Raw genomic sequence first — 20,155 nt, 5'->3', positions numbered from 1 at the left:
ACAAACTTAAACATCTGGTTATTGTGTATCAAAATGATAATTTTGTAAATATATTGTAATTATTATAAGCGTTTTCCGTATTATAAGAAGTTGGTCATTTAAAGGTCAGCAGCCACACATCTGGTTCAATTTTGTATTCAAGGGGGATGTTGTTGTTATATACATTAAATGAATACTTCATCAAAATAAATATTGTTATTATTGCAGTTGAGATCGACATTGTTGTTGTGCACGAGTTGTAGAGCATGTCAGAATATGCGCTTTAATTTTGATAGGTCGCTACTTGTTTACTTCTTTCCAACACCCCGTACTTTTTCCACCCACCCAAGTCCCGCCTTGATTTTGCTCTTTGCCATGGTTGGGTCGGCTGTATAAATGACTTCTCGTCTGCCCAATCACATGCTGATTACACAAAACCGCCACGAGCCAATCATGGCGCGAGAGGTGGGATTTGTCATGAAACGGGTGTGAGACAGAAGATTCCACCCGCTAAACTTTGCCGCTGTAGTGGTGTAGTCTTCGTGAAGTGGCGCCTCATCTGGAGTCGAGCTGTTCGCCGGGATTCGCGTCCCAGACTCCACTGAGGCCATGAAGAGAAGGCTTCAGAAAAAATACATCATCTTAATATTAGGATATTCCGTAGGGCTGCTTTTGATTCCGTACGCACTAGATTACCGGAGCAAATCGCCTCATGTAAAAGATGGATTTCAGCAACAGAAGTGTCCCGATCTGAAGACCACCATCGCCCTGTGGAGCAGTACCAGAGAAGGGACGGGCAACTCATCGGATACGGAGGACGATGGAAACAGGAGTCAGTCCAGAACACACATATACCTGCATGCAACCTGGAGGACAGGCTCTTCATTTTTAGGGGAACTATTTAATCAACATCCCGATGTGTTTTATTTATACGAGCCCATGTGGAATATGTGGCAGGCTCTTTATCCAGGAGATGCGGGTAGTTTACAAGGAGCAGTCAGGGATATGATGAACTCCCTCTTTAGGTGCGATTTCTCCGTGTTAAGACTCTACGCGGGATCTACCAACATAAGCACTTCTTTTATATTCGGCTGGAAAACAAACAAGGTCATTTGTTCCGAGCCGTTGTGCAAAGCGTACAAAAAGCACGAAATCGGTTTGATTCAAGGAGACGTGTGTGGCAAATGCCAGCCCAGGGATCTGAAAGAGTTGGAGAGGGAGTGTAAAAAGTACCCGGTGATGGTTATTAAAGACGTGAGGGTTTTAGATCTGGGCGTTTTGATTCCTCTAATGCGCGACCCCAATGTAAATCTCCAAATCGTGCAGTTGTTTCGCGACCCGAGGGCTGTGCATAATTCCCGGCTGAAGTCGAAACTGGCTCTCGTGAAGGAAAGCATACAGGTGCTGAGGAGCAAGAAACAGACGGATAAATACAAGCGACTTCTGATACCTAGCAACAGAGTCAACCGTGCAGAGAGCTACGTCTCCAGCGCGATGGAGCTGATCTGCGACAACTGGCTCAACGATATGCTGTTGGTCGCGAACGCGCCGTCGTGGGTGAGGAGAAACTACATGCAGATCAAATATGAAGATTTGGTCTTGAGTCCTGTGGAAGAGCTGCGGAAACTCTACCGTTTCTCCAACCTCACCCTCTCGCCGGACATGGAGAGGTTTGTGGTGAACATGACCCGCGGTCAGGGCTATTCCTCGGATAAACCCTTCCTCATATCATCCAGAGATGCCAAAGAGGCGATATATGCCTGGCGCGAGCGGCTGAACGTGGAGCAGGTGAACCAGGTTGAAGCTTACTGCAGTGAGGTTATGAGACAGCTGAGATATCGGAAGAGGAACGTGGACATCAAAACATGAGCGCATGGTGTGTAAATGTTTTTTTACTGTTTGCATAACAGTCCACGAGTGCAACAGGACGCTAACTACGTAGGCTTTGATGATGATGATGCCAGGCAGACAGCTCACTGGGTTTTGAGACCAAATTATGTAACGTCAGGTCATTACATTAACATCAACACGTCATTAACAGTTGTACATACTGTACAATGTTACTTTAAAGTGATTTTGCAGTAACGTGGTTACAGTTAAAAAAAAAGACAATTATTTTCATTTGAATCATTTTTGGTCCTTTGTGCTTTAACCCTATGGTGCTTTTTATTTGGGGACCTGACTTAAAGTCTTCCCTGTTAAAAGTGACAAAACACTTCAAATCTAACTTGTATTATTATTTTCAGTGAAATCAATGTCGTTTTTTTATTCAATCATATTTTTAAGAGAATTGTATGTTTTTATTTAATGTGCATGCAATATATATACACTCACCTAAAGGATTATTAGGAACACCATACTAATACGGTGTTTGACCCCCTTTCGCCTTCAGAACTGCCTTAATTCTACGTGGCATTGATTCAACAAGGTGCTGAAAGCATTCTTTAGAAATGTTGGCCCATATTGATAGGATAGCATCTTGCAGTTGATGGAGATTTGTGGGATGCACATCCACGGCACGAAGCTCCCGTTCCACCACATCCCAAAGATGTTCTATCGGGTTGAGATCTGGTGACTGTGGGGGCCATTCTAGTACAGTGAACTCATTGTCATGTTCAAGAAACCAATTTGAAATGATTCGAGCTTTGTGACATGGTGCATTATCCTGCTGGAAGTAGCCATTAGAGGATGGGTACATGGTGGTCATAAAGGGATGGACATGGTCAGAAACAATGCTCAGGTAGGCCGTGGCATTTAAACGATGCCCAATTGGCACTAAGGGGCCTAAAGTGTGCCAAGAAAACATCCCCCACACCATTACACCACCACCACCAGCCTGCACAGTGGTAACAAGGCATGATGGATCCATGTTCTCATTCTGTTTACGCCAAATTCTGACTCTACCATTTGAATGTCTCAACAGAAATCGAGACTCATCAGACCAGGCAACATTTTTCCAGTCTTCAACTGTCCAATTTTGGTGAGCTCGTGCAAATTGTAGCCTCTTTTTCCTATTTGTAGTGGAGATGAGTGGTACCCGGTGGGGTCTTCTGCTGTTGTAGCCCATCTGCCTCAAGGTTGTGCGTGTTGTGGCTTCACAAATGCTTTGCTGCATACCTCGGTTGTAACGAGTGGTTATTTCAGTCAAAGTTGCTCTTCTATCAGCTTGAATCAGTCGGCCCATTCTCCTCTGACCTCTAGCATCAACAAGGCATTTTCGCCCACAGGACTGCCGCATACTGGATGTTTTTCCCTTTTCACACCATTCTTTGTAAACCCTAGAAATGGTTGTGCGTGAAAATCCCAGTAACTGAGCAGATTGTGAAATACTCAGACCGGCCCGTCTGGCACCAACAACCATGCCACGCTCAAAATTGCTTAAATCACCTTTCTTTCCCATTCTGACATTCAGTTTGGAGTTCAGGAGATTGTCTTGACCAGGACCACACCCCTAAATGCATTGAAGCAACTGCCATGTGATTGGTTGATTAGATAATTGCATTAATGAGAAATTGAACAGGTGTTCCTAATAATCCTTTAGGTGAGTGTATATATCAACATTTTTATTATTATTATTACTGTGTAACATGTTTCATATTCCCATTCATTCTCATATACGGGTCTTTTGTGGGACCATTTAGCCTTTTCGAATCACATCCATTATTGATTTAGACTTAGCCAGTGCCACAAATGTCACCAAGTTTTGTACAACAAAGAAAACATAAAAATGCAACATTTTTCAACCAAAAGTGACATAAAAGTACCAGAGGGTTAAACAGGTGGCTATCCTAGTGATGTTACAATGTACTGACAGCCGGTATGGAAATAAGTCTGGTTAAAGGAAGTAGGACAGGGTACAGTATCACACAAATTCAATCTAGAATTTGTATTCTCAATAGATCAATGGCGAGGTGAAAAGTTGCACAAGCAAGTGACATTTAGCATGAATTGTTCTAGAAAAAAAACAAAGAAGCGTTTAGTTGTTCCACTTTGGATCTGATGTCCACCGGTGCAGTTGGATGAGGTTACTCTAATTCTCTCTTTATGGGAAATTCCATGCTGGTGTAACTTGTCAAACAGCCCAGGAACAGCATAATCACGGTTTTATTTTGAATCCAGCCTTTAATAATCCAAACAATGCTGTGGACTCAGCACTTAATATAATTCATTTCCACTTTCCAGCAAAATGATCTACTCAGCAGTTATTTCAAATATCATAGTGACATTAGTATGTATGAAGCATCGCTGCGAAAATGTCACAAATGAATTATGCTAATTTCATAGTGATGTGCTGCGTAAAAGACAAACGGACAATGACACAAACTTGTTAGAGCGATCAGAGGCATGTGATGGGGGGCTGGTATGACCTAACCCAGATCTAGCACACGTGATTAAAACAGGCTGGAATAGGGAGCGCTTTGTGTCGGATAGACCCCGGAGGGACCAGTCCTCCCTGACCTGAGCCTGTCACCAGCTCAGTCTGTGAGCGCTAGAGCATTTGCCATGACTAAACTTAGACATGCTGGCACCAGATTCACACTGTTGACCAGTATAGTACTCTGTCTGTCCCTCGGTGGCACACAAGACAACCTCTGTGATATAGTCCTGATCACATGCGCTGTATATTTATAGATATATTGTATAACAAAAACATTTGAAGCAAACATCTGTTAGGCTGAAGAAGAACGTTAAACAGACTTTTTATAAATAATATAGGCAACTTTTGGCTGATCAACTATAAACCACAGAGGAAAGGATGGTTCTTTTTATGTTTGTTTACATAAAATATTAGGTAACTATTCATTCTTTGTGGGAATAGGTCTTAAAGGAATAATTCACCCAGAAATAAAAGTTCTGTCAGAATTAACGCTTGTGACATTTAAACCTGTGTATGATTGTTTCTTCTGTGGAACACACACAAAAAGATATTTTGAGATATGTCTCAGTGGTTTTGTGTCCATACAGTGGCGGTCAATAAGGTTCAGTGTTGTTTGGTTACCAGCGTTTTTCAAAATATCTTCTTTTGTGTTCTGCAGAATAAACTATGTCTTACAGGTTTTAAATTACATGAGAGTGAATAAATGATGAGAGAATTTTCATTTTCGTGTGAACTATTCCTTTAAAGGCACAGTTTCTTTTTCGCCATTAGCAACACTAGAAAGAATTCTAATCAGTTTGTTTCGGCGACCTGACATGAGTCTCAACCAATGGTGTGAGTTTAGGGGCAGTACTAACTGTTTGTCCAAACAATGGCATGTTGGGTAGTGTTTGGGAAACCTTTTTAAAGGAGTAGTTCACCTTCAAAATGAAAATTCTGTCATCATTTACACCCCCTCTTGTCATTTCAAACCTGTATGACTTTCTTTCTTCTGCAAAACACAAAAGAAGATATTTTGAAAAATGTTGGTAACAGCACAGCACCCCATTCACTTCTATTGTATGGACACAAAACCAATGCAAGTAAATGGGGGGCTGTTAACAACATTCTTCAAAATATCTTCTTTTGTTACAAGTCATACAGGTTTGAAATGACAAGATACCTGTCATTTGACTTTATACAGCATTTTTTTGAAGGTGAACTACTCCTTTAAAATCAGTTATTTTGTTGCTGCAAGTGGCACAAATATTTTACACTGCACCTTTAAGACTAAACTGTCATTTGTAACTTCCAAAGTTCCTTTGTCAGACCATGAAGCCATAACAATAACAAACCTCTGACATTTAAGATGACATTTATGATCTGTTTGTTATTTGTCATTTTGTTTCTCACTCTTGGCTGCAGGAGATCAATGGGTAGGAAGCAGAAGAGAATAGAAGAAATGGAGCCTGACATGAAGATACAGCAGGAGGTACGAGGGAGGCTCTGATGGAACCGAGGAACCACGAGCCCTCGCAGTGCCGCACAGTGGAAGACAGTAGGGTTTATGATAGAGACTTACAAACCTACCAACCTCGTACGATACTGACAAGAATCTAATGTGACAGACACTAACAAAAATATCAGAGGGAAGACGTGAATACATGGATCAACAGAATGGATCATCTACAAATGCCTCAGTCCTGGCTGTGTCCTGACAGCCAGATTTCATCAGCAATAATCCCCCAATCCCCAGCAGCCCATAATCAGCCACAGGAGACAGACGCCCGGCTCTTTGTGTGTGAGCGCACATGTGTTTTCGCACACACGTTAGGCCTGCGCTTTTTCATCCTGATCCTTTATACATCCTGATAAAGTGCAATTCAATGAACTGAATATCCTGAGAGAGGCCTGTCGAAGGAATTGAAAGCACCTGTAGCTTCTCTTCAACAACCCGCAAAACACCTCGGCTGGTGTGAAATGTGCCCGTTCCCCCTGGAGGTCACCAGTTGGTTCTTATTGTATACGCTGAATGGCCGTGTCGATCTGCATGTAAACGTGAAGGCTATACAGAGGTTTGGATTACAATTTGCATACCTAAAGAGGTGAAAACCTGTTGAAGCAATCATACAAAACAGGTGGGGGTGAGATCTAATTGAATTGCTTCTACTGATCAAAGTATAACACGGACAGTATTATCATTTGCTGTAAAAAGTTATTTTGTGGACTAGTGTTCACTGTTCAGTCTGCTGCACCTTTAAAACACACATATTTACTCGAAGCCATGTGAACTTGTGTCTTGAGGAATTAACAAATGAGCTCGATGAACAATTTTGTTATTTATAAATAAACCCTGTAAATAAATTTTTGTAGGAAAAACCGTACTCGTCTTGTTTCGTGGTTATTTAATGACATATAAAAGAAAACAAACACCTTATTTTGATATTGCTACCGTAGACCACTTTGATACATTGGCTATTTTTTATAAACAAACCACAAAGCATACCACAGTTTCAATGCATTTTTGACAGGCCGAGTGCATCTTTACATATAATAATAATAATTATTATAAACAATAATGACGACTCTTGGGGAAAAATAGAGCATCTCAGTAGTTCAATACATCACAGACATGAAAAATGGTAGCTTATGATTCTTTGTATGTTTGTTTATATGGCAGATACAGACACATGCACGACAGCAAGGAAAATAGGAATGCTACTAGGAGATTTACATACAAGTTCTTCAAAGGTCAAGATAAAAGCTATAAGTCAGGTTGGAAATGGCATTTCACATCAGCGTGACTTCATTCCCGGATTACACCACTTTTCGGTCGTTTGCTACAGCCGGTGTTCCCCCAACCCAATCACAATACGAGGGTAGCAAAATCTGATGGGTATCAAAAATCGACAGAACACCGGTCCGAGGTTCAAAACACCTGCGCAACACAAAGTCCATCAGCAGAAACTCCGTCTTAAATAGTGCATATCTCCTTAACGCATGTTTCAATCCCCACTTTGAAACAAAATGGCATTGAAACTCAATTCCGTTTAAATCTTGGATGGCCCTGATAAAAGCAAACAGTAGTCGGGCCAGGCGCGAGCATTATTGAGTCGGCTGTAACATCATCCCGACTATTTAGGCGAACGGAGAGAGTGAATGGTTAATTTGTTGTGAAGATGGATACATCAAATCCAAATATGAATCAAACGTCTACAATCAGAGCTAAGACGAGGTTACGTTAGCTATTAACTAATAAAAAATCCTATCCGCGTGGACTTTAGACTTGCATTATCAACGAGATTCTTCTGTACACGCATACGAACGCAAATGGCAGGAAGCCACCGAGAAACAGCATTCTGTCAATTTTCGTTGCATACGTTAAAAAGTCATCCATCTTCACAAACGCTCAATATATTCTATAAAGGTGCAAAGGGAACGCCACACGTCCATTTCCAGCACGTATCTGTTCTGGTTGTAAGTGGATAAGAAGTTAATATTATAAGTAACGCTTCCAAATGCGATGCATGCATGAGAGGACCGCAGCTCAGCTGCAGCTAAAGTGCATGGGTCATACACTCGGGTTGCGGCCAGCTGTGCAAAACTCCACAGCTGCGGGGATCTGCGGATTCGTATTTACAACGTTTGGCCACGAGCCAGGACTTGACGTCAAGAAGCAGCTGCATGTAAACTTGATCTGGTGCATTGAAGGGTGACAGGGCGGGATAAGTGTACTTGCGAGTATGTGTCGTGAGATGAAACTTCGATAGCCTGTCACATACAGCCTTGAGTATTTACAGTTAGTCATCCAAGAAATGATTAAAATGATGAATTAATTCAATGCAAAAGATTGAATAAGATTAGATATAATACCGAGTTGTCGGTTTGGTGCGTAAACATCAAAACAGTTTTTCTTTAATACCATCTTTGTGTGTTCCAGCTTCTTTCAAATTTTTTACGTTTGTTGGCAAAAGAAAAACAAAGAATGATTGCGCTAACTTGTTAGAATGTAGCAAGAAGCATTGTGTGACGGTATGAATGTGAAGGTTTTGGGAACACACAGCTAGTGTTCAGCATCAGTCCATCATCATATACGACAGGGCTTACATCATTCAACAGCCCGAGCTGTCATCATTCTCAAAAGTTTTACATTTCTATCCTGTAACTCACATTAACACAGGGATTTCCTGAATCATGTCTCAAGATTCAGCATCAATAACACCACCTCCACTCTGTTTAACGTCCCAAATCAACTCCATTTTTATTCCTTCACATTGTCATCCCCCTTCATGTATCACTGTAGGCGTCGAGGGGGGTTCCGATGAACAAAAAGTGAAGGTATGGAGCGCATGTGGAAAGGCGTGGTATGTGAGTGGGGGCGGGGTCAAGCGTTGTCCTCGATGGGGAAGACGAGACGCGTGCCGCGGCTCAGGAACTCGTGTTCGCGCGCATCCAGTTCTCGCTCGAGAGCGTCCTCCGACGTGCTGTCGCTGCGTTTGCCATTGACGCCCCAGCTCCCCGCCGATCCCTCGGGGCCGGATGAAGACGAGGCTCCGTTGGCGGTGATGGCCGTGTCGCCGTACGTCAGCGTCAGGTCGCCTTCGTTCAGGATGATGTCCGAGTCGGTGTCTCGCAGCTGCTCGTGGCTCTGCGGGGCACAGTGACAAGTCGAACGTGAAGGAGGGAGGGCAGGAATGCTTGGAGTACACAGACACACACACTCTCACATACGCAATAAAGGTCAGCACAAAGGTTCATGAGGGACACTGTGGGGTCACAAAAAGACAGCAAAAGGTGAAGCTATGCTTTGATGTTCTTAGATGACAGTTAAATCACATATTCATAAACACGTACGCACACTTAACTGTGTATGACTAAGCAAAATGAAAATCAGTATGTGAGTGGAGCGGAGTACAACCCTAACCCTTAGTATAGATGGATCATTGGGTTTAAGTGGTACTTCGTATAGTCACTGAATGCTGTTGAAATGACGGGAGCACAATTATACAAGCAGGGATTAAACTGTGTGCCAACAGATCAAACAAACACGGTTACATAACAGTTAAAGGTATAGTTCAACCAAAAATAAAAATTCTGTCACCATTTATTCATCCTCATGTTGCTCAAAACCTGTGTATATCTTTCTTATGCAGAACACAAAAGAAGATATTTTGAGAAATGTTTTAATGTGTCCATACAATGGAAGTCAATGGGGGTCAATGTTGTTTGGTTGCCAACGTTCTTCCAAATGTCTTATTTTGTGTTCTAGAAAAGAAAGACAGTCAATATGGCATGAGGGTGAGTAAATTATTTAAAAGTTTTTATTTTGTGGTGAACTATCCATTTAATTTGTATAGAGCTGCTGTTCAATCCTTTGATAGTTCACCCAAAAATGAACATTCTGTCATCATTTACTCATCCTCAACTACAAACCTGTACAAGTTTTTTTTAATTAAAAAAATATATTCAATAGTGCCCCAAAACAGTTTGCTTGCAAACATTCTTCCAAATATCTTTTTGTTTGGCGGAACAACAAAATTTATACAGGTTTGGAGCGACTTGAGGGTGAGTAAATGATGACAGAATTCTCATTTTGGCTGAAATCCCTAAAAACCCTGAACTATAGGTGGTCACATGCTAAATGAATGCAGACCTTCCACGAAGAAAACCCGTTTGCTTTCGGTGTTAAGGTTAGACAATGGCGTTCAAATGCCAGGAACAGACGATTTGGTTAAATCATTTGTAAATATTATGTCATTTATATTATTAAGGCAACACTGTGGAACATTTGCTCAAGGGTTCCCCATGTGGTTGATAAGTGCATCTGTTACTAGTGTCGTAAATACTGTCACTGTAATACACATGAATTTGTTGACTAAGCTGAAACGATGGCGCGAATGCAGAAACGTAGTTTGGAAACCATGTCGCACTCTTCCGCAGATGGGATGGGCGGGGCTTTGTGTACCGACCCGAACACAGAACTAGCAACGGGAGTAGAATTCGTCCAGTTAAGAGTTGTTCTACCACTGAAATAATTTTAGAGACATTATTTTAAGGTCGAAAAACTATAGTGTTGCTTTTAAGGACATATTTATAATGATTTTTTGTGTAATATTAAACTGTCAAAATGATCTGCAGCATCAGAGTTACTGTTATTAGTTTTGAGCGGTTGTTATCTGGGAATATCAGACCTTGGAATGCCGCGATTGGCCAATCAGAATCAAGTAATTCAGAGCATTGTGTAATAATAGCCATTATTATGCTTATAAATGGCTATAGTCAATAAAACAAAAGCAGGAAAAAATGCATTATTGCGAAACAAACCCTCAGGGCGATTCCTTCAAATTGGGCTCCAGATTACCCTGTTTGCAATCATATTTATTTAGCAATCATGACTGGCTAACTGTACGTTATCCCTTACTTGACCTCCATAAGGAAAGCATTATCGGGAACTAGTTAACCTGCAGCCCTTTAGTTATACAGAAACAAAACCTTGAGTTCATCACAACAGCCTTTCAGACAGAGATATTTTAAAGAGTACATAACATGAGATCATGAAAATTATGAATAACAAAGTTATTGGCTTGGAAAAAATGGAGTCGACTCTGAATCACGAGTCGTCCCTAGTCCGATTCGCGAACCGCCGCGGATTTACGTCATTACATATAGTCCCCGCCTACGTTTTGCTAGGAATGCCCGTGAAAAATTCACTTTTCTCCCCCAAACAATGTAGCTCATGAGCCTCATTCACGGTAGACCAATCACACCAGACTAGGCTAGCGGAAAGGAGGGGATTAGACAGATGAATCGCGGAACGAATCATTTGAGAGTCAGTCAAGAAGTAAGGTAACAATAACTGCCAATAATTACACTAGACTTGATTATATCTCACGGAGCCGATCTAACCAATATAGATATTATACCTCAAAGCGACGATGTCACTGATCACTATCTTATAACATGTACACTGCGCACTGCAGAAATCAGCCGTTTAACTCGTTATCGACAGGGTAGAACAATTACCTCGACTACTAAAGATAGTTTCGCAAAGAGCTTGCCAGATCTGACTCCTTTAATAACCATACCAATAAATACAGAATCGCTCGATGACATGACCAGCAAATTGGGTACTATTTTCTCTAATACATTAGAAGCTGTCGCACCTATGAAGTCAACAAAAGATTAATGAGAAAAACGCAGCACCATGGTACAATAGCACCACTCGCGCCCTTAAAAGAGAAACACGTAAACTGGAGCGCAAATGGAAACAAACCCAATTAGAGGTCTTTAAAATTGCGTGGAAAGAGAGTGCAAACTGTTATAAAAAGGCACTAAAAGCAGCAAAGGCTGAGCACCTCCGTAACCTCATAGAAACTAACAAAAACAATCCAAGGTTTTTATTTAGTACAGTTGCTAAACTAACAAATAAACAGACTTCACCTGACCTGGGTATTGCGCCGCACCTTGGTAGCAATGATTTCATGAATTTTTTTACAGAGAAAATCGAAAACATACGAGACAAAATAGTAAAAACTCAACCTCCAAGTCTGTCCTATAAATTAGTACCAACCATCGCCCCAAAAGAAAGGCTACAGTGTTTTTCACCTATAAAACAGGAAGATTTAATTAAACTTATTGCAACATCTAAACCTACAACTTGCTTATTAGACCCCATACCAACTAAATTATTAAAAGAGTTATTACCCGTTGCAATTGAGCCCATTTATAACATTATCAACTCGTCAATTAATCTAGGCCATGTCCCAGGAGCCTTTAAACTGGCCGTCATTAAGCCTCTTATCAAGAAACCAAACTTAGACCCCAATGAACTAGGAAACTATAGACCGATTTCAAATCTCCCTTACCTGTCTAAAATACTAGAAAAAGTAGTGTCCACTCAGTTGTGCTCTTTCTTACAAAATAATGACATACACGAAAAATTCCAGTCAGGTTTTAGACCGCATCATAGTACTGAAACTGCACTCGTTAAAATTACAAACGACCTGCTTATAGCATCAGATAAAGGTAACATCTCACTCCTAGTCCTGCTCGACCTTAGTGCTGCGTTCGATACTGTAGACCATAAAATACTTCTAGATCGCTTACACAATTATACCGGTATTCAGGGACAGGCACTACAATGGTTCAGATCTTACTTATCAGACAGACATCAATTTGTCCATTTAAATGGGGAATCATCAAATCTAACGCAAGTAAATTATGGATTACCTCAGGGATCGGTTTTAGGACCCTTGCTATTCTCCATATACATGCTGCCCCTTGGAAACATTATTAGAAAACATGGAATTAGCTTCCACTGTTATGCAGATGATACTCAGCTATATATCTCATCAAGACCAGATGATTCCTTCCAACTATCCAAATTGGCAGAGTGCATCGACGATATAAAGCATTGGATGACTTGTAATTTCCTTCTTTTAAATTCTAATAAAACAGAAATATTACTTATCGGACCAAAGACACGTGAGCAGAATATTTCGGATTATGACCTGCAAATTGAAGGCTGCACTGTTACTCCAACAAATACAGTTAAAGACCTTGGCGTTATATTAGACAGCAACCTGTCATTTAAAAATCACATCTCAAATGTCACAAAAACAGCCTTCTTCCACCTTAGAAATGTTGCCAAATTGCGAAATATTTTATGTGTGGCTGATGCAGAGAAGCTTATTCATGCATTTGTGACCTCAAGACTTGACTACTGTAATGCACTGCTTAGTGGTTGTCCTGCAGCATCAATAAACAAACTACAGTTAGTTCAGAATGCAGCTGCCAGAGTTCTAACCAGGTCCAGAAAATACGATCACATAACCCCAATGTTATCAACCCTTCACTGGTTACCCATTAAGTATCGTATTGACTTTAAAGTTCTTTTAATTACTTATAAAGCCTTAAACGGTTTAGCCCCTACCTACATAACAGAGCTTCTACCACACTACAACCCATCACGCTCTCTAAGATCTCAAAACTCCAGACTTTTGATAACACCTAGAATAACTAAATCCACCAAAGGGGGTAGAGCTTTCTCATACGTAGCACCTAAACTCTGGAATAGCCTCCCCGATACTATTCGAGGGTCAGACACACTCTCCCAATTTAAATCTAGATTAAAGACACATCTTTTCAGCCAAGCATTCACTAATACATAGCTAATGAACAGCAGCTACGCTAATTATTCTCTTTCTGTTTCTGCCCTCGCCTCGGGATGCCCATCCCGAGGTAGGGAGAGATTCCGCCAGGCCCAGATGAACGTCATATGCCCATCCACAACTAGAGATTACGCCAGCTACATCGGAAAATCCCGTACCATCCTCCTGCGAGAGCCTGCGGACTGACTGACCATCCCAGCTCCATCCAAGGCAATTCCATCACCACCCAAGAAAAAGGCGACCATCTGGCCGGCCCAGCTCAGACAATTCCATCCCCAACCGAGAGCAAAGACGGACTACCTGTCACATAAATGCTAAATTTACAATACTTGGTATTTAATGCTAAACTTACATCACACGACAGCAGTTTGAAGTTATGGCTGCACTCAGTGACTTTGATTGGAGGTAGCTGGGTGGGTGTTGTAGGGAGTGGGGGGGCTTGTTGGTTGTGGTTCGGGGCGTTTCATTTGTTGGGACTGTGTGGATCTGGTCTGGTTGGTCTTGTTTTGTGGTCGATGTCGGACAACAGAGGAATAAAGTTAATTATGCCATTACTACTTTTCCCTGGTTGTCCCTCTGTTGTCTGTTGTTGATCACGGAATGGGACCGGGTTGGACCTGCACGGTTTTGGCGGGTGGGGCTTCCTGGGTCGCGGCTCGTGGGCTCTCCCTGTTCTTCGTGGACGTTGCTCGGTGGCTTTGGTCGGGGTCACTGAGTGCAGCTATGACACGTCAGAGGAGATCTGGCCCTCCCGGCTGAGCCTGGTTTCTCCCGAGGTTTTTTTTTCACCATTATTCATCATTGGAGTTTGGGTTCCTCGCCACAGCAGAGCAGTGCAGTGTTGGCTTGCTCACCGGGAGACTGCATTTATTTATTTATTCATTTATTTATTATATATTATTTATTATAATGATCTTGCTTGGTCTATAAACACCATGCACTGTGCTGTGTTTTACCTTTCTGTGTTTTTCTTATTTGCTCCTGTAAAGCTGCTTTGGAACAATGCACATTGTGAAAAGCGCTATATAAATAAAACTGAATTGAATTGAATTGAATTACAAAATAATAGTGTTTTTACACCTTCTATGTACATAAACCTGTTGTTGGACACTCCATAAACCAAAGTAGGACCTTAAAAATCCCTAGTTATGTACTCTTTAAGAGAAAAACCTTACAAAGTAATTTGTAAGTTGTACTACAGTATCAAAGATGTTATCAGATGGTAGGAAACCTTACCTTAGATACACATCATACTAACCCCTAAAACTATAAATTAAAAAACCACAAGCAACTACTTAAAAAAACAAGTAACTACTTGAGAGTCTGAGGAAGTGAATACGGAAATGAAAGCTTTGGTTTTAACGTGACGTGGCAGCAGAATGGAGATGCGGGGAACATGTGAGAAAAGTACAAAGAGAACAAGCTTTATAAAAAGATTATTCAAGTGAAAGAGCGAGAGACAGTGAACTGAGATATACATAAAAGGATTTAGGAGGGCAGGCTAAAGATGAATAGCGAGATATAGTGAGAAATACAATAACAGTGAGGCCTTTATAGAGACTGACCCAGTTCAAGAGCATGTACATGACACACATGACTCACATCCTAAGCCAAAAACCATCATCTTTATTGGTTTAAAAACCAATAACAATTGCCCCTGCTGGTGTTATCATTGTTATGTTTAGATAACAAAGTTAAGTGGAAGTTAGGTGGGCAAAGCCCCGTAGAACATTTAAGCTCGCCGTGACCCGACAACACAATGCAGGACTGCAAGACGTTTGTGAGCTCAGCCAAGCGGCTCCCGGCTAAAGTATGAGCTTTGTGATGAATGGTGGAATTTGCGGGAGTGAATAGGGCAGTGACCGCTGTGAATAGCAATGTTCTCCATGCTTGAGATATTGGAACGAAACGCCTCTCAGGCTTGCGATCATCTTAGTGCCATCCATGAAAGGCTCTTTTGTGACGGGCCGCACTGAGTCCGGTGTCCAGTCTAAAAGCCCCAGTGCTTTTGTGCGTCTGTCTCTCTCTCTCTCTTCCCTTTTCAAACGAGGCTTTACAGAGCCGCAATAACATTAGAAAGCATGCTATGGAAACCAAAACATGCTGTTGTGGAACTCAGAAAGAGCTACTTCCTTAGAGACTGAGAACAATGTGCAGTGTGAGGTAATGATTGACCGATATACAGATCAGGCAATATTTGTCCAGGAATCAGATTTACGACATCTGCCGATAATTATACCAATTGGCCGATTAATAGAAGTGTTAATGTCTGCTTGGGTAAGTTCCAAAAATGACAGACTGAGATCCACGTTTTCAACTGGCAATGCACATTTTCTCATTTTAATTACTATTAGGGTGTAAAATAGGGTGTCCATTTGAGTACTCTTACATTTCTTGTGTTAATTTGTATTATGTATACTGTTATCAAAACTTTCTGGGTCATATTTGTGTTTTGCTTCTTTTGTTTTGCAGGATTGAGATGGCTGAGTGATGTCGTTTTTAAATTACGCTGGCAGTTTCCCATCATTCTTGAGGGTCTCTCTTCTCTTTGTGTTTTTTTTATTTATAATAAAAAATTATATGCTTTTTTATCATTATCCAATAGGTAGTCTGCTTTGTAATGGCTTGTGAGTCGGTCATGACAATTTTTTGTAGATAATGTCGGTCAATCATTAACATATTGAAACACATAATTAGATACATAGAAAATGTCCTTCCCCTTCGTGTACATGCATAAATTTATATGTATGTGTGTGTGTGTGTGTGTGTGTGTGTATGTATCATATATAATGTATATACTGAATACATACATGAATGTATTCATAAAAATGTTAAACGGTAATGTGCCATATACCAGAGGTGGACAGTAACGAAGTAAATTTACCTGAGTACTGTACTTAAGTACACAAGTTTTTGAGTATCTGTACTTTACTTGAGTATTATTTTTTCTGAGTACTTGTACTTTAACTTCACTACATTTGAAAGACAAATATCATACTTTTTACTCCACTACATTTATAAAAAGGTCCAAAAGTAGAAAATGGTTTCTATGCAGCGGGGTTTCCTGTGTGCGCAATTTATCTGGCTTGCGAACTGCCAGGACCTTTTACTGTTGCCAAGTATTTCAGTTTCTCTAAGCTCACGGTTTTCCGGCAAGCTTTGAATGGCCATTTGGCAGTTTTTTTTTAACGCAAATCTGGCAACTCTGGGATCTTCCCCGCTAAACTAATGTAAACGTAGGCGCTGCTACATCGTTGATAGCGCTCTAAAAAGGCAAATAGAATAATAAAAGAGGAAAAAGGCACATGTTAAAGTGTGGTGTAATCATCTGTGGGTTACAATCAGTCAAAGATCGTAGAAACATTGTCATGAAAATGATCGACACAATGGCTAAACGGTAAATAAGCATCACATACACCTTGAGCTACGCGTGCGTGTTAACTTCTGATCTGCTGCTATATCATTAAAAGCGATTTGGAAAATGAATGATGTTTTTACTGAAGTAACTATAGTTGAAGTATTCCTGTTGAAATAAAAACAATAGAATCCTGCCCAAAATACAACAGAAAACGTAATGGATTTAATGGTTATAATGAGAATTGTACTATGGATACTTGTTGTCTACTTGTAAATTCTATTGGTGGGATGGTAAATCCTATTGGAATAAAACCCAAAACACACTACAAAGAGGAATTTAATTGAAAAATCTCATTCTAATTAAAAAATTCATTGTTTGTTTTCGGCAGGGATGGTATTTGCAGTAAAACCACAGTATCCACAAATTTACCATTTTCTATATATAGGTACCATAATCCAATTAATAATCTTTAGTAAAACCACAGCAACTACACATAGCATAGTTTCATTATACTAGCTATAGTTTATGTTTGTTGTTAAATTATGGAAATACAAATGGTAATAAATCCAACAAACACATGGCTTCTACACTTTACTATTTACAAGAACCTTACTACTTACTGGTAAATACGCCCTTTTCACATGACGTCACGCATCTTCCGTGCTGCCGCGAAGCAGTGTATCATTACTTCCGCTAGCACTCCAGTTCATAAGGTGGTGGTAATGCACCTATAAGCTGATTTGCCAACCGCCAGTAAAACTCATGAAGAAGTTACTTCCGCTAGCGCCTCAGAATGGAGTTGACCAAGTGGCTTGCACATCTGCCACAAATACGTCTAGATGATGTACAACGTCTTGCAGACAAATTTTCGCTAACGACAAGATCAAAGCTAGAGAAAGGATACAAATTCTTCGTTGAACAGTACCTGTTTGATTATGAAGGTAAGTGTTTTGTTTTCTTTTTGTGTTAGCGAAGGTGCAAGGATAAGTACTTGAATACGTGTTCTGTCAGTTTTTTTTCTCACTGTTGTTAAATTCCAGCGCGACGGCAAAACGATCTTCTTCTTCTTCTTGTTTGTTGCAAGACGGATGTTATGATACACTGCTTTGCAAAAGGCGGAAGTTAAGTGACGTCATTGTGAAAAGGGCGTATTGCTGCTAAAACTGGTAAAGGGAATATACAAAATAAAAGAACACTGCTCATAAATACATATAGGACTAGGGGGCTAATGAGGATAATTAGGTTAAATGATCATACAGGATTATATCTAAACTAAACACACATGTGCTAAACATATAAAGCTCTTAAAGGAGTTGCTCACTGGAAAATTTGCCCCCATTGACTTTCCATAGTAGGAATAAAAATGACTATGGAAAGTCAATGGGGGCAAATTTTGAAGTGAACTACTCCTTTAATACCACTGATACTGTGAGCTACTCAGTGTATTCAGTAGGTTGCTTCAGAAGCATAAGGTATACGACAATAAAACAATGCACAACTGACATAAAGGAAATGCACTTTTAATACTTGAGTACTTTTAAAAGCACGTACTTCTGTACTTTTACTTAAGAAACTGTCTTTACAACTTTTACTTGTAGTGGAGTAATATTTGACCAGTAGTATCTGTACTTTTACTCAAGTAAGGAAGTTGTGTACTTCGTCCACCTCTGATTAATACTAGGGATTCACCGATACCAAATTTCTCCACCAATAACGATAGCAGTTTTTTCAGTGATATCTGCCGATACTGATTCTGAAGATTAAATTAATATTTCTTAACTTTCTGAATGTTATTAATTAATTAATTGAATGACTATTAATATTCAACATCAAACTGGTGATGTTTCTTAACATTTTCTATATACAGCACAAATTTATTGCATTTTTCTGTCCTCTTTTGATTGACAGGATATATCGGCCCTAAACATCAGCTGTTTTTAAACTATTGGCCGATAGCGTAAAAAATTGCTTTTATCAACCGATACCGATTGTTGGCCGATATCTCCGTGCATCTCTAGTTAATACAGTAATGTGTAATACAGTACTTGGCAAAAGTCTTAGGCCACCATTAGATTTTAACAATGGGGTTTACACAATGGTATAATCACCATATAATTATTTCATCTCTTTTTTATGATATAAACCGAAAATATTGATTTTAATTGAGTTTAAAAAAAAAGTGTCTATAGGCTAAACTGTCTAGACTTAAGTGGCAACTATTTAGTGTGACCTCCCCTTCTACACTTGATCATAGCAGGAATCTGTCTCTCCTAAACCTTAGTGGAATAGAATACTAATTTCTAATTCTAATCTAACGACTTCAGGACAGTCTCCCCAAAAGAGTTCAAGATGTGCTTAGTGTCAAAGGAGGTCACACTAAATACTGACTTTTGCCAAAAGAAGCTATTCTGTTCTAAAATTGTGTTTTTATTTTTACATTTTGTGTACATATTTCCTGTACTTTCTGTTTGAATCTTAATAAAGACACCAAAAGATAAATATAGCTGGCCATACAAACAACATTTGCACAGTACTGTAAGTAAATAAATAGACTGAATGACTCATTGGTGCATGTGAGCTTTTACCTCATAGGCCTGAGGACTGGTCAGACAGCGAGCCAGCGGACCACAGCAGGCTGGAAGAGTGGAGGTCAGAGGAGGGCCGCTGTGAGTCAGGATGGGTTTCAGGTAACTGTGCTTGAGTTAAGGAGAAAAGATCTGCAGAAGTGCCAATGCCAGGCAGCAAAAGAACCAGGGAACCATTCACACAATCCATAATAAAGTAAAAAAATCAACACATATCCTAAATAGCTTCTGGAGTGACAATAGGTAAGGTTAAAACTATGAATGTGACTTCCGTCTAAAGCAAGCATTTGAAGTGACCTGGTGCTACGCAAAGCAACAAACCTATTCAAACACATAAAAAATAGCACAGCTCAAAATGGAAGTTTCCAAATTCAGCACGGCACCAAATGTGTCAGCGAAGACTCATCTCAGGACAGATATGACTGAGCCTCATGATGGTAAACAGATTACCATCACATAAAACACATCTCTAACCAGGTCAGTTCATAGTTAAAACATCTTTTTGACAGACACAAATGGAGAAGGAGCGACGAAGTGTTGGTGGCTTAAAACAAAGTACACCATGTGATGGATTTGGAAGCGTATAATATGTTTGAGTGGGATCAGAGAGCAGGATGTCTCCTGCTGAGTTAGAGAGGTTGCCAGGTATGCGCTCTGAATAAATATCTCCGTAGGATGTCCGACAGCACGGTTCGCTACCCAAAGA

General features: G+C 40.3%; 2 protein-coding genes across 2 annotated transcripts in view; one reads left to right on the top strand and one right to left on the bottom strand.

Moving 5' to 3' along the window:
* The first annotated feature begins 41 nt into the window (after nucleotides 1-41).
* Nucleotides 42-8,492, top strand: chst7 (carbohydrate (N-acetylglucosamine 6-O) sulfotransferase 7). Its single transcript, XM_057339096.1, has 2 exons — nucleotides 42-1,855; nucleotides 5,762-8,492. The coding sequence occupies exon 1, from the start codon at nucleotides 589-591 to the stop codon at nucleotides 1,846-1,848; it is 1,260 nt and encodes a 419-aa protein (XP_057195079.1). The 5' UTR covers nucleotides 42-588; the 3' UTR covers nucleotides 1,849-1,855; nucleotides 5,762-8,492.
* A 116-nt stretch (nucleotides 8,493-8,608) lies between these two features.
* The window catches only part of slc9a7 (solute carrier family 9 member 7), a 59,029-nt gene continuing 47,482 nt past the window's right edge, over nucleotides 8,609-20,155 (bottom strand). Inside the window, exons 15-16 of the mRNA XM_057339095.1 lie at nucleotides 19,450-19,555; nucleotides 8,609-8,984 (exon numbers count right to left, since the gene is read on the bottom strand). Coding sequence (XP_057195078.1) covers nucleotides 8,721-8,984; nucleotides 19,450-19,555 — 370 coding nt within the window. The 3' untranslated portion in view covers nucleotides 8,609-8,720. The remainder of the gene's footprint in view (nucleotides 8,985-19,449; nucleotides 19,556-20,155) is intronic.

The sequence above is a fragment of the Triplophysa rosa genome, linkage group LG7 (genome assembly GCF_024868665.1).
Source record: "Triplophysa rosa linkage group LG7, Trosa_1v2, whole genome shotgun sequence".
In the NCBI taxonomy this organism is placed as follows: domain Eukaryota; kingdom Metazoa; phylum Chordata; class Actinopteri; order Cypriniformes; family Nemacheilidae; genus Triplophysa; species Triplophysa rosa.
Note: the sequence above shows the minus strand (reverse complement) of the source record. Positions and strands in the feature narration are given on the sequence as shown.